At 38.6% G+C, this 15,717-nt stretch overlaps 1 protein-coding gene across 10 annotated transcripts in view; it reads right to left on the reverse strand.

The window, feature by feature from the left end:
• Positions 1 to 15,717, reverse strand: part of SORBS2 (sorbin and SH3 domain containing 2) — a 376,136-nt gene that overhangs the window by 32,958 nt on the left and 327,461 nt on the right. For 6 of the 10 annotated variants that reach the window (XM_025384778.1, XM_025384776.1, XM_025384775.1 and 3 more), the window contains 3 exons: positions 11,462 to 11,511; positions 7,748 to 7,935; positions 975 to 1,063 (listed from right to left, as the gene is read on the reverse strand). In XM_025384778.1, coding sequence (XP_025240563.1) covers positions 975 to 1,063; positions 7,748 to 7,935; positions 11,462 to 11,511 — 327 coding nt within the window. Of the gene's footprint in view, positions 1 to 974; positions 1,064 to 3,826; positions 5,408 to 7,747; positions 7,936 to 11,461; positions 11,512 to 15,717 lie in introns of all 10 variants that reach the window. The other 4 variants (XM_025384771.1, XM_025384769.1, XM_025384770.1 and 1 more) reach the window with 1 other exon arrangement.

Consider the following 15,717-nt stretch of genomic DNA (forward strand, 5'->3'; position numbering starts at 1 on the left):
AATATTAGCTCAATTATCACTAGGAGGCTAGTTACCAGGCAAAAGTATAGGTGTGATCATCTTGCATTCCGTAGAAGGTTCAGGAACCCTTCAACACTCTGTCCACCAGCCACTTGTCTTTTAGTGGTGATGTAATGTAACATGTACCCATTCTCAAACTTTGGGGCCCACAAATCTCCCTGAGGCACCCCGTACCCTATAGCTAGCTAGGGCAGCTCTTCCTTCCCCACCAACCAACAATCCCTTCACTCCATTCCTTTTCCCCACGACTCTGGTGAACTTTAGGAATCCTGGATCATTTCTAACTTCTTTGGGGATCTCACAGGCTCTGGACTGCATCAGATGCCTGTAAGATCCTCTGGAGCGGATGCCAGTCCTAGTCCAGCTTTTCGTTTCCATCCAGCCCTCACGGCTCCAAGGCAGTTTGAGCAAGAGCTCTAGCCCCGGCTCAGGGCCCTGGACAGAGTTCAGTGGTGGGTAGCTCCCAGGGGCAGTGTCCCAAGAACTGGGCTGGTTAAAAGCTTTTTTAAGGGATCCTCTCCAATAAAAGTAAGCCAGCAAAAATTATTTATGTAGGCTCTGTATTGATTTACAACACAGTTGACATCAGGCTTTCTCCTAGACCAGTGGGCCAAGAAATTGTACAGAGGAAACCCATTCCCGCCACAAGGTGCCCTAACTCAGGACACTTTTAGGTCACAACGGTTAAGTTCATGGGCATCAGATCAAGACTCGGAGAGGCCTCATCGCCAAAACCGGACCACCACTAGGGAAGACCCAGAGCTAGGGTCAGGGCGCGGACTGCTTCGAGGGTCAGAGTTGCTATGCTTGGACTCCAAGGAAAATTGTTTCTAGTTTCTCAGTATTTTCATGTTTTCTGTCGAGTTCTTTACTGGTTTGGGATAATGTTTGGCTGACAAGTGCCCTATCAAGTGAGTTGCTGTAAAAGACTCCAATGCTATTAAATTAACTACCTCTTTTTCTGGAGTTCCTCTTCTTTCCCTTGGTGTACTTCTCCCTGTGTCAGTCAAAGTGGATGAGTAACTTCTAGGGGACTCACGGTCTATTGGAAAGAACAGGGCCAGTCACAGTGAGTATCCACTTAATTACAAGTCAACTTGTTCTGCCATTTTCCCTGGTGGCAACTATTTTTTCCCCAAATTTGGAGAGACACCATTGTCAAACACATGGGTATAAAACTCATAGGTCATTACAAAATTGTGAAATAAGACACAAAACAAGAGCATTTCAAAAGGAAAAATATCTGAGGTTGCAGAAGTATTATAAGTGTCTATATAAATATAATAGCTACATTGCTGATTAATTATATTGCCACACCCACTATAGACAATTTATAATTAGAGGGATTTTTCATATAAAAATTTTTCAAAACTTTCCGTTTCTATGCCTTTGCCTCTAATTTATAATTATTATTATAAGACTTATAGAGGATGGAGAATTTGAAAACAGAAACAAATTGTAGAGAAAGAAACATTTTGTGGAATAATTTAAGACAGTAGTAATGAAAAAAAAGAGATAAAACCAAAGAAAATATGAGGATGACAAGAGTGTGGATGAACATTCTCCTTTCACCTTACTCTCCCCTCTTCTTTCTTACTCTGTTTTAAAATACTTATTGAATCTTAAGATGCCATACTGTTTATCTACGGCCTTCTTTTGTGCCCAGATGATAAACACCTTATCAGAAAGCAAAGAAACAGAGATATTGTTTCTTCTTACTGCAAGCAAAAAAGGGATAAACAGAAAGCATCATGTCAGTTGCCAAATTGCTTATGGAATATTGAATTCATTTTGTTTATCTTAAAGCAAAGCACAAATAATCACATTACAAAATTATGATTGCATGTAGTTCTTAATAGTATCTTATACCTTTTGCATTTACGCGACTTACATATGGAGATGTAAGTAGACATTAAAACTATTCCAGCAGTCTATGTCATAGAATTTTATCAGTATAACTGGGTCAATATTTGTCAATTCTTTCTTTTATCCCTTTAGTAAATCTAGTTATCCAGACTGACAAGAAGCATTAAAAGTAAAATTTATTTTATCCATCTATGAAGGAATTTAAAGTGCTGATTCATAATAAGAAAACATTGTTTTAGGGTTTTGACTACTTTGATGATATAAATTCTAAGTTAATATACTTTTATGATCAGAGGGCCTGATAATGATCACAAATTTTAAATTCCTTTTTCTACCCCATGGAATATAAGCTATTTTTCACTTGGGTGAAACACAATTGGAAAGTAAATATTTTATTAAAAAACAAAATACTTTTAAATGCATTTCAAAGCCCTTTCAAGTCATGTTTCAAAAATGTGCTCTTATCCGCACATAAAATTGAGACGTGATTATATTAGGATATTAAAAACCTGGAGAAGGTAGCTAATTTATTAAAAAATTGGATCCTGACACATTTCAATTAGTGAAAATTTTCGATTGTAGAAATTGATTTTTAAAACTCTAATTGATGATTTTGAAGCATGTTGCTTCAGTCTAAGGGTAAGCAAAGATAAATATAAGTATATGGTACAGCATCAGTGAAAGCAAAGAAGATAAATACTAAGTAGATTTGTGCAAGTTGATTAACGATCGAGTCATATTTGACACTAATACGAACTGTGAATTATGTCTTTCTTTGTCTGAGATTATATTTTATACTATAAATTCTGAATTATTAGGAGTTTGAATCCCTTTTCTGTTACCTACTCTCTGTGTGACCTCGGACAAATTTCTTATCCTCTCCAGGCCCAACTTTGAGAATTGAAAATGGCTCTGAAAACAACACCCATTTCATAGGCCTAGGCCAGTTTTGATTAGATAATGTATATAAAGCACTCTGTAGTGTCTGGTGCATAGAAGTTTCTCTATTGACCAACTTTCAGCCCAGAATGTTCATTCCAGCCTCTTAAAATTTACGTAGTGAACAGATGCGCTCTAAGAATTAACAAAAAGAATTGGTCACAAATATTAAAACACTCTGGGCTATAAGTTATATAAATCTCAAAAATAGTCCTCTGCCTTTCAACTGCTGTTTATTCTTGTGTTGCCACTTCAAAGTTATCTATGAAAACAGAGTTTAGAATCACTTTTAGCCTGAATAACATAATTCAAATTTCAATACAGGACTGTTTTAGCAGAAAGAGAAAGTGAATGAATTAAGTAATGGAAAAGAGAAAATGAATACACTAAATGGTGGAAATGGGACTTTTATATATACAGCTTAAAGATACATTCACAAAAATTTTATCACAATTGTGTCCTTGAAATGGAGAAAGCTATTAAGCAAGTCCTAATTTCTTTGTGTCCATCAATTACTGATCACATCTTTCAGTTTTGCTTCTTGAATGTTTTGATATAGTATCTTCTATATAGAATGTGAGCAAATTATTTATGAACAGAATGAATATAAAGTTTTAAAGTTAATATACACATTTTTAAAAGGCTATTTGTGGAACTATAGGTTTTGATTCATGACACAATGTAATTTATCATCTCAGTGTGAGTAATGGTTGCTTCAACCCTAATCCTGAGCTACACAATGGCCTTCTCTCTCATTTTTGAAAGAGTAAATTTTTGTGAATTGATGATCACTTTAAGCCACACATCAAGTCCAAATATCACATGGGCAAATGAGCAATATTCAGTAACACATATTTGCACAACAAGTTTTTGCTTCACAACACATAACGACGCCAAATGGTCTCCCAGCTCAGGAGTGATGAGATGTTGGAATGGACAATGAAAGAGCTGGAGGGTGGGTCTCTGAACCACAAGGAAAAAGAAAGAAAAGCTCATCCACCTTGGAGTGCACCGCCACGGTCCTGGTGGTGGTGGTAGTTGTTGGCTGTGTCCACGTCTTGGAAAGAGGCACTGTGAGGCATTCTCCCGCAATCATTCTGGTAGGGTGGACAATGAATAGCACCATCTTGAGGCAGTGGGTGGAGAGGCTGGTGCAGGGGGCTCCTCCTCAGTGCCCTCAGGGACGAGTTCCTCTCGGGAACATCTGGCAGCAGCTCACTGATGAGACGGTGCAAGATGCTGTTGTCTGGCAAGCTCCCCCTTTTCTTTTCAGCTTTAATTTGGTCACAGATGTCTTTAAGGGCAGAGTCCAGAGCCTCAAACACAGATGCTTTACATGTTGCCTTTTCAGTCTGTTTCTTGGGGGCTGAATTTCTTTTCCTGCGGAAAGGCACAGGGCTGACTAGAAAAGCCAGTTTAGAAAGGCCAGGGTCCATTTCTTGCCTTCTGGGCTCCTCGGGGTTTTCGTGTCTGGCTCTTTCGTGTTTCAACATCGTGGTAAATCGAGTGTAGGAGGCCGGGCATCTGCCTTTGCAGGAGCTGATGAGGTGGCGGTGGTGGTGGTGGTGATGGTGGTGGTGGTGGTGGCTGGATCCATAAAAGCTTTCCGAGGATGTGAAGGAAAAGTGATCAAAGTCACTTTCACTGCAGAAGGATGACCCCTCTACGTGAATGTAGTCACTGTGGTCAGACACAACCCCATCCTGGTCACTGTCGGAAAACTCCACGTGAGCTCTGGGCTGCTCATCGCTGGTGACTTCAATGTGAATGGGCACCAGGGCGTTAGACGTGCAGCCTCGTTGGCCCTGAGAGGGGTGTCCACTCTGATTTTCTTCCTCCAGCAAATACTCAATGGAGAATCGCCTTTTGGGACATAAGCCGTTTTGTGGTGGTTCCAGGGTGACGGGAGATAGCGTGTCATCCCCTAAATTGGGCATGGATTTGGACTTCTGAATCAGCTTTTCGAATTCGGAAATGCGCGTGGGCACCATGTCCCGGGGCACCTCCTCCGTGGAGGACTGGCTCCAGGCCTGCAGCAGGCCCTTGTGCTGCTGCTCGCTCTCGTACTGCAGTATCCTGGACTTCACGGAGCAGATGACCTCGGAATTCATCAGGTCCTTGCGGTTAATGCGGTGCATCTTCTTGTACATCTTTAGGAACCCTGGGGCGTTGTGGGCTGACCGGTGTCTGATCCTCGACCTGCCAGCGCTGCGAACCTCCTGGATGTAGGGCGACCCCCAGGCTCTGCGGCAGCTGTCTTTGGAGTCCTCTTCACACAACAGGGAGCCCATACTTTCTGACTTGATTTTCGGGTCCGGGAAGCTCTCGCAGTCATCATTTAGGAGATCGTCACAGCTCCGGGATTTCATTTTGGGAGAAACGGTTTCTTCGGTGCTGCTCCAGATTTCTGCGTTTTGCCGGGCCATTTGCCAGCCGTTCTTGAAACTGATGGCCCTTGGGGAGTCCCGAGGGACGTCTAAGTGCTGTCTATAAGTGCTACAGTAATCTAACTCACTGGAGGGGTTGCCGTTGAGCCCTGAGTAACTGCAAAGGGATGGACACATTTTGCTATCATCCCCACCTTTTAATCCAGAGCAGCGTGGTAGAAGAGAGATATTTGGAGAAGTTAAAAGGTTCACAAAGAGAGGAGAGCATGTCAGTAAGCATCAGACAGCACAGCAAGGGGAAAGCAGTTAGTGTGTTTTAGTCTAGAGGCTGATTGTTAACGCATGGAGCTTCAGCTCTAGAGAAAAAGGTCTAATTCTAAAGCGAGCTAATACTTTTTCAATGAATGTAGCTTTGCAGAGAGAGTTGGCAAAACTATGCCTAAGAAGTAACTGATGGAAGCAAATACGCCTACTTCTATTGCATAATTCATACACCTTTCTGACAACACTGTTTGCCAAAACACAATAGTGCCTCTTCAGCTGATAGCATGATCTGGTAGTAAAGGTTTAACAATTAGTGTCAAAAGTGTTATACACTTAATCAATTTAATAGGGCCGGAATTTGAGTCTCATTTGATTCGTAATGATACATAGGTAGAGAGGGGTTTACACATTTACATCTAATTAATACTCTCAGGACTATATCAAATAATTTTTTATGGGTTTTGGATTTTAAAAGCTATAAGGCAAAGTATTCTCCAAAATTGCAAAATCAAAATGCTGTGAACTATTGCTGCTAATGTTTTTCCAAGAAAAAAAAATAGCTAAAGCTCTTTAAACTAACTAATTTACCTCTTAAATTGCTCTACCTTTAACCTCTTATTAGGTACATAGTTCTCATAGGAAAACTGAATATAATGCAAAACTTTCGTCAGAGGCACATATATCATGCTTTTTTTCTGGGAAGAGTTTTTAAAAAAATATTTGCAATTTGATAATAGAGATGTACACTTGGATTCAATTTTGAATAGCTATGGAAATGTTCTTTTGTTTTGCTGAGTTAACTAATAAATGAGAAGCCAAATTATATCTAACAGGACATTTTCGTCTTAGAAATAAAATCTAACAGAGGAAAATGTCTCTATTCAATACGCATACCTTACAATGTTCTCTAAATTCTTTAAAAGTAGGTGAGCACATTAGGTAGATATGTACTACCTGGGAAAGGAAGTTGATTTAACACTCCCTGTGATAAAACAAATATCTACATTTATCAGAATCCTTTTAACTTTTGGGTAGTATACAATAATAATGAGTCAATAGCATTGCATGACTTACTTGTTACCTTAAGATATTCATTGGAATAAGTGAGTTGGATCTGAGAAGGCATCTCTGCTCCTCAGAGGAAAGGAGGATGGATGGAGCTCGCATGCCCTGAACCATCAGCTGATATCACAGCTTTACGAGGCCTTACAAGGGCTAGGCCTCCACCTACTCAGAGTCCAATCATCACAACCAGAATATCTTTTGCACACAAATCAGCTATCACTTTTAACTATCATGTGGCAATGGTTTTAGTGAGCATAGTTGATAGGTGTAGCTGAATCGGTCTAGTTTTATAGAAACTTATGTTAGAGCTCAATTTCTTCACACATTTCAAAATCTCTTTCTCTTCTGTTTCGATCCCGAGACATTAGAAGAGATTGTGTGGTCCCATCTTTGGTAGAGCCCTAGCTCCCTGTGGATGCTGGTTCAATCCTCACTCTCCATCTCAGAAATATCCCTGTCCTCAAGGAAGACCACTAAATGGTCTCCCAGAAACCAGAGGGAGTGACTTACTCCTTTCAACAGTGAGCTCCCTACACCTGCAGTGAGGAGACAGGCCGCCCAGAAAAAAGGCTTGGTGATTCCTGAATGACGTAATTATGGTCCGGGACCCATCAGTCCTGACTGTGAACTGCTGTGAATTGACCACTATGTTACCTGGCAGGACGTGGATGCTCCACTGTTCATACGAAGGTGGCCCAAAATATACAGCAAATGGCTAAAGAAATTAATAGGTCGGATTTTGTTTTTAAATCTAGAATTGAATAACTTTTTAAAACCTCCAAACCAATGTATATTTTAGGTAACAATTTCCTCTGTTGCTGCTTGTAATTTCTATCCTATACATTTGACTGATTTGCTAGTTGCAGAAACATTAGAAAATTTTGACTATACCTCAATGTTTACAAACGACATCTTTTAGTAGCCTGATGATACATATTTGATACTTTGAATTTGTTTAGAAAGGGATCTATTTGGGGGGAAAAAAGCGTTAGCAGATGCTAGTCAGAGTTCTTGAAGCAACCTAAGCGGCTCGCCAGCTTGAGTCGGTCTGGGTGGGAAGAAAGCTATTGTTCTAAAACTGTATTTTATTCCAGACACTACGTGGGAGCTGGCACGTGCCACTATCACTGGGCCAGCTTTCACACAGTGCTCTAGGCTAAAATGTAAACTAGTAAATTGTTGTGTTTTCATTTACTATTGCTCACCTTTTGCTCTCGATGGGGAAGAAGGAGAAGAGCTAGTGAAAGACTTTGTAAGGGTGGTGCTTGATCCTGGGAGGTCCGCTCGGCCTGGGCTAGTCCTGCTCACACTTTGATCTCCCAAGCCCCGTGGTGGACCCACTGCAGGCTCGCTCTTCCTCCGCTTCCTGAAGTCACTGGCCATGCTTGCAGAACTGAAAGAAGGAATCAGATCTGTTTGACTGGCACTGGAGGAGGTTAAGGTGTGCACCAGAAAAACCAGTGGAACATGCTAGTGACTCCTAAACTTCTATCCCCAAAACTGCATGGCTAGGAACCCATCCCTCGATGTTCAACATGATTTCTCTAGAAGGATCCTTTTAAAAATGAATAGACTTTATTATTTATTTATTTTGAGACGACTTCTGGCTCCGTCACCCAGGCTGGAGGTGCAGTGGTGCAATCACAGCTCATTGCAACCCCAAACTCCTGGGCTCAAGGGATACTCCCACCTCAACCTCCTGAGTAGCTGGGACCACAGGCGTGTGCCACCACATCTGGCTAATTATTTAAATTTTTATTTACATAGAGACAGAGTCTCACTCTGTTGCCCAGGCTGGGTTGAGACAGAGTCTCAAACCCCTGAGCTCAAGTGATCCTCCATCCTCAATCCCCTGAAGTGTTGGGATTACAGGCATGAACCACTGTGCCCGGCTGACTTAATTTTTTTAGAGCAGTGTTAGGCTTGCAGAAATGATGATTGGAAAGTGTAGAGAGTTTCCTTGTAGTCCCTTTCCTCTTGTACAGTTTCCCTTATCATTTACATATTCTTTTAGTGGGGTACATTGTTACAATTGATGGATCTACCTTGATGCATCTTCACCCCAAGTCCATAGCTTACATTTGAGTTCGTGTTTTGTCTTAAACATGTTATGGGTTTTGAGAAATGTATAATGATGTGTGTCCACCACTAATGTGTCAATCATATAAAATAGTTTTACTGCCATAAAAAGTTTCTCTTCTCCAGCTTTTCATCCCTCCCTTCCTCCCGCTCATCCTGGCACCTATTGATCTTTCCACGGCCTCCACAGTTTTGCCTTTTCACCATGCCCAGTTGATATCATGCAGGATGTGGCCTCTCGGATTGGCTTCCTTCACTCAGTAATATACTTTTAAGGTTTCTCCATGTGCTTTTTGTCACTTGATAGCTCATTTCTTTGGGTTGCTGAGCCACATTCTATTCCACAGATGTGCTAGAGTTTATTTATCCATTCACCTATTGAAGAACATCTTGGTTGCTTCCAAGTTCTAGCAATTATAAATAACGCTCCTAAGAAAACCACCTGCTGGTTTTTGTGTGAACGTAAGTTTTTAAACATCTTTGAGGTCAAAATTCTCCTATAGTGAAATATGTTGTGATTGAGAATTCAGTGCTGTAATTTGTATCTTATATCTTTTCTCTATAAAGCAGAGTTCCAATAACATGAATATACCCAGAGTGGCATACCAAATACAGGAAAGAACTGAAAAAAAAAAAAAAAAAAAAAAGGCATCAAGAGAGGCAAATTTCTCTCACCTCAAGGGTTGCCTGCAGCTTGTCCTATCATCTTAGCTCTAGAAGACGTTGTATTGGAATTCCAACATTTTCTATTTAAATGATGAATGAAGGCTGAGCATTATGGTTCATGTGTGTAATCAAGTACTTTGGGAGGTCAAGGCTGGAGGATGACTCAAGGTCAGGAGTTTGAGACCAGCCTGGACAACTAGTGAGACCCTGTCTCTACAGAAAAGAAAAGTCAGCCAGTTGTGCCATGTGCCTGTAGTTCCAGCTATTCAGGAGGCTAAGATGGGAGGACAGCTTGAGCCCAGGAGTTTGAGGCTGCAGTGAGCCATGATTGCACCACTGCACTCCAGCCTGGCAACAGAGCAAGACCCTGTCTCATCCGTCAATCAATCAATAGTATCAGTTACCTGGTCAGCAAATTAACTATTAAAGATTCCTTCCTCTCATTTGCATAAAATACTGTCAATAGTCTAGACTAGCAGGGAGTTTGTGTCATGGTTTTGAGTTTGAGTACAGTACATTTAAGACAAATGTTAATGAATGAAGCCACACATGGCACGGCATACTGTGCGTGAAATCCCTGGATTCTTAGACAAGAATTGTGTAGACAACAGTGGTAACAGCAACAGCAGCAATCCCAGCTCCCAGGGAGCCCAGCAGAATGCTATGTGCTTTATTTACGCTTTTGTCTTATTTAGCTCACACAGCAAACCTATGAGATATGTGCTGTTATCTCAGTGTTACAAATGGTAAAGCCAATACATGTGCCTGGGATGTACGGAAGCTGAGAGGCAGACCTCAGAACTGGTTCGTCCTCTTCTGAAGAGGATGCTGCATCTCCTAGGCCTGTTTTTGCTGTGATTGTCCTGTCATGTGAGGGTCTGTGTGTCTTTATGGCAATCTTTAGATTAGATTAAAACTCTAAAATTCAAATGTTTTAGGTGCATAGATAGAGGCACAAGATAAAGAGGAGGGTTCGAGAGTTCCTTTCTCAGGGATGTTATTGTAGTTGGTTGGCACTCAGAAACCCAATTTACGATTGACCCAATTCACAAAGAAATCTACATAGAAGGGTAAATTAATGCTACTACATAAATATTTGTTATTGATGTTACAATAGGGCTGGGAGTTTGTATTATTCAATATTACTATTGAACTATGTCTGAGTATGTCTGAATTTTGTGGTTTTTTTTTTTTTTTTTTTTTTTTGAGACTGAGTCTTGCTGTGTCCCGAGGCTGGAGTGCAGTGGTGAGATCTCAACTCACTGAAACCTCTGCCTCCCCAGCTCAAGCGATTCTTCTGCCTCAGCCTCCCGAGTAGCTGGGACTATAGGCGCCCGCCACCATGTCCAGCTAATTTTTGTAGTTTTAGTACTGATGGAGTTTCACCCTGTTGGCCAGGATGGTCTCGATTTCTTGACCTCGTGATCTGCCCGCCTCGGCCTCCCAAGTGCTGGGATTACAGGCATGAGCCATCGTGCCTGGCCATGAATTTTGTAATATTTTAAAGAAAGTGTGATATTTAAAGCTAACAGAACTTACCTCAGGCAAACTCTGAGGGAAGTTAGGCCTAGTGGTGACAACTTATCTTGCCTCAATTTCTTTTTTTTTCTCTCTCCTTGCCAACTGTGTAAACTCGGTAAGTTACTGAGCCTAGGTGTCACCTTCCTCAGAGATAAAGTGGGGACACTAGTATTTAACCATAGTGTTGTCTTAGGATTGAATATGTTTTGTTCTTATGCCTCATTTATTGGTAGTATTAATAAAAGCATTTCTGATTTGTGTGGTCAGAGTATAATCAACAAATATGCGTAAAACAATTTTTAATCTATAATTTTTTTCAAACATATTATTATAAGGGCCACTTAACAACATTGAAAATTAGTTACTTACAATTCCCATCTAAAGAAAAGAAAACTGGGTATAGGGGAGTAAGGGAAGAGAAGGATATCTCGGTCTATGAAGGAATTTATAATTAGTTCATTAATTTTTTGGAAATTCTTGAAATGATCATATAAAATGATGCTGAAACAAAATAAAACGACTTCATGAGGCATGGTACTTCAAATAAAAATGAGTGATACATAATACTCATTACTACTTCACTGAATAATTATATTGTTGAAAAAGAAACCACTGTTATAGAATATTCTGCTACAATATAATGAGATTCTTACCTCATGGGTCTTTCCAGGCTTCTGTCTATAGACGACTGATACAAGGAGGCCTGTTAAGATAGAATAACAGTCCCATGAAAAATTTTACCGTGGCAGAATTTTGTTCACTTTTCAACATTAAATTAGGTAGCCTAAAAAGAATATTATAAAAATTGAGGTTGAAAGTACCATTCATTATGACTGTAAAAATGTCTTCCCAAAGAGACATCATGCAACCTGATCTCTACTTTGGACCTATCTGCTTTCTTTTCTGATATAATGCACTGTAGTTCTCTGTGTAGCTCAAATTATCCGCAACCCAAGCATTGCATGGGGAAATTAATAATATTTTCTCAGGAACACTGAAATAAGAGCTAAAGTTATTCTACAACCTCAACTTCAGAATCTTACCTGTTGACTGTAAATAGAAATTTCCTATAGAAAGGAATGGTTTGATGTTTAAAAAAATTTGCAGCCATCCATTCAATCCTTATTTTAAAGTCTTTGTTATTGTTGTTATGAAGTATTGTCTTCAAAATGTAACACATAAACAGAACTTAAGACAGCATTCATCTGTCAACATAGACACGACATTTAAATAAAACCCACGGAGTTTGACTTGAAGAAACTAAAGTACCTGGTACTTCAATCAGGTAAACAGTCACACTTTTACAATTCGGCAAGTTCAGGGTTAGTTTAAAATAAATGAGCTAAAGAATCAAAATATGACTTTTTAAAAGTGCACTTTAAAATTTTTCCTTCATTCTGAATAATACACTGAAATAGATAGTAAGCAAAACTGATAATATTAATTTTTTATTTTCCGTGGCATCTACTGGGATAATTGCTAAAATATCTAAAAGGCAAGAGAGGACACTGAGCTATCAAGTGTTTGAGGTGACACTGTGGTATGATGTGCAGAAAGTATAGGGAGATGGCTGGGCGTGGTGGCTCATGCCTGTAATCCCAGCACTTTGGGAGGCCAACGCGGGTGGATCATCTGTGGTCAGGAGTTCAAGACCAGCCTGACCAACATGGTGAAACCCTGTCTCTACTAAATACAAAAAGTGAGCCAGCTGTGGTGACACATTCCTGTAATCCCAGCTACTCAGGAGGCAGCGGCAAGAGAATTGCTTGAATCTGGGAGGCGGAGGTTGCAGTGAGTTGAGATCGCGCCACTGCACTCCAGCCTGGGCAATGAGAGTGAAACCCCGTCTCAAAAAAAACAAAAACAAAAACAAAAAACAAAACAAAACAAAAGTATAAAGGAAGTATAGGGAGATGTATGCCAAGTATAGATAGTTTTGGCTTTGGTCATGTTTGATGATCAATTCATCACAGATAAAATTTGGTTTGCTGAAGAACTGGAATTCTAGTTTAAAAACATTTGTCTATGAAAGCTTAAAAATGTCAGCCAGAAAGGCAAGATTTGACAAATGGGTTGTCTTAAGTTGCTATCATCTAGAAACATTTTATCAAGTACTAAAAATCTACTTAGTGGACATCAAATCTCACTTTACAAACTATTTCTATAACTCAGTTTTCTATTAATTGGTAAATTAGCACCAATTAATCAGTTAAAACATTAGTGTATAGTTTTGCAATTCTGTATGAATATCAGTCTTACAAGGTCCCTTTTGCATAACTTATGCTTCTATTAACTAATATTTTAATTTAATTCTATCTTACTAAATGAAAATGGAATCTTGCCTAGAAACAAACGCATCTCTGCATGAGAATATTCCCATCCTCCTTTCAGACAGAAAAAGTGGATTCTAATATTTTTAGTTCCTAGAAAATATTTAGATTCCTAGGTTCTCAACAAATATAAAATTAGGAGAAAAGTTTGGTTTGCCAGTCTGATATGTTTACATGATTATTTTAATTTGCTGAGCTCTGAATCAGACACTGGGAAGGTAGAAAAATAGATACTAAATATGAAAGAAAGCAAACAAGTAAAAAAATAAAATCAGATAGTTGTATTACCATTAGGAAATATTAATTCTACTTGTTTGTACAAGAGCAACACCAACAAGCCTGAGAGCATTGGCGTCTGTGCAGAGCATGGTTTTCAAGGGACACACTTACACACAGCTAATGAGCAAAAAGTGTCAAGTTCAGAACACTCTGAGAACACCCTGACCCTGATCAGAAAACTTGAACTGTCAACTTATAATGAGCCTAAACAACATTGTAATGTGAAATAAAACGTAATATAAGAACTCATTGTGTTTCAGAGTTAGGCTAAGAAACTACCATTTCTCCTTGTACTAGTTTTTACATTCAAAATAAACTAAAACCAGTTTTGTGGTTTCATGTACACTCAGAGAAAGTTCAGTATTAAATTATAAGACAACAGTAAAAAATCTAGATTGATGACTGAGAGAAAAACTTGTACAATAATTGTAAGAAGGGTACTCATCCCAAAATGAAAATTGTCTCCAGAAAGGAGGTTACAAATTTTACCAATTATGATCTACTGAGTATTTACATATTGCCATTATTTTAACACACTTAGAAGGTCAATTTAGAGAAGTACAGATACTGAATCACTCTTTCTGTTAAGTAACTATTAGATTAAATTTTGCTTAAATATCTGTAACTGTTCTTCATTAATGCCAGTTTTCCAGTTATGGATTAAAAACTATGTTATTCATGGTAATATACCAGGCAGTTGATAAATGGTAGCTAAGGTAATGTCTAATCAATTACATTTTTTAACCAGCAATGTTTAATAACAAAAGGTTATTAAAAATCCAGAACCTTAAGAGAATATATTTTCTTACATTCTGAAAAACTATAATGTGAAATTAATAACATAGTTAACATATGCTATTAGAATCATACAACACTCCCTCTCAATCCCAGAGATAACTGGCAAATAGGTCAACTACTGGAAAAGTGCTTTTTGTGTGTTTTTTTTTGCCACTACCATCACATGATAGAATGCAGAGAATTAAGTTTCTACTATTTCTATGCCCAAGAATTATTGTGTACTATTAATTATCAGAACTCTTTTCAAAGAAATTCAATAGTTAACAAGAAATAATATTAAGTAAGTAATTTGTTTTTAAAAGATTTATCCTCTAAATATATATCTTGGAAGTGCTGAAAAGTGTGATATACAGGAAATAGCACTGAAATGAAGGTTAAGAGATATATATATGTTTTTCCGCCACTATCTTACCATGTGATTTTGGACTTACTTCTTAAAATTATTGCACTCTAATTTTTTTTTTAACTGAAAAATGAGTGAGTTGGACATGATGCACTCTAAATTCCATTTCAGTTATTTATGAACCAACTACCTTAAAAACACCCTAGAAATATCTGAGAAAAATATCTGACCACATTGAATTTCAAAATAAATTCTTGGGTTGCTCATATGTTGAAATGAGACTCTTTCTGCAGATATTAAGGTAACATAACATACAGAATATAACCCCTTGTTTTATTTGATTTTCTTCAGATTACATGCCTGCCTGCCTGGCTATAAAATGTAAGCCTTTAGAAATGGCTGAATTAAATAACCCAGAATGTTCCTGATTACTCTATTTTACTTTTTATTTAATATATAAATATTTTGATCACTTCTCAGTTTTAACACACACTCTGATGTTTACCACAGCGTAAATAATTTGAAATTGCAAATTGAGACTCTAGAAATTTGCATATTTCCTTGAGACTCTATACCTGCAATTCCAGTGGTCACCACTATGTGTCAGTAGTACCTCCTACAACATAAATGTTCTACTAGTTTTGTTTTCCAGTTGCACATATTTAAGACTTTTAATGAAAATAAGATATTTATTGTGTTATAGTATTCACTTAAGACCACAGAGCAACTACTGTGCAAAAAACAGTTTATTTACTTTGTTCCCATGCTAGTTGCTTCTAAGAGTTCCTTGCAAGGAGGCTTTTATATAGCTGATGGCTACCAAAACAGTGCCATTTCTGCTTATGTCTTCTAATGAGTCATTTGTCTACTTCCTAAAGTAATTTTCTGCTTTTCTTCGCAGACAGCAGGGTAACAAGCTTTTGACTCTGGATCATTTCTGCCTATTTCATGCTCTTTTTCAAATAAAACTCTGATTCAAATAAAAATGTACATTGGCTGCCATAAATTTTTCACCTAGTTGATTATTATAGGCTCTTAAGTAGAGATTGCAAATGCATTTCATTTTATATGCCAGTGATAATTTGTTATAGTGGCTTCCTGGATCACAGTGTTGAGAAGGAGTAATAATGTCTGTCATGGGTATGAAACTGGGAAGTTG

The sequence above is a fragment of the Theropithecus gelada genome, chromosome 5 (assembly GCF_003255815.1).
Source record: "Theropithecus gelada isolate Dixy chromosome 5, Tgel_1.0, whole genome shotgun sequence".
Lineage (NCBI taxonomy): Eukaryota > Metazoa > Chordata > Mammalia > Primates > Cercopithecidae > Theropithecus > Theropithecus gelada.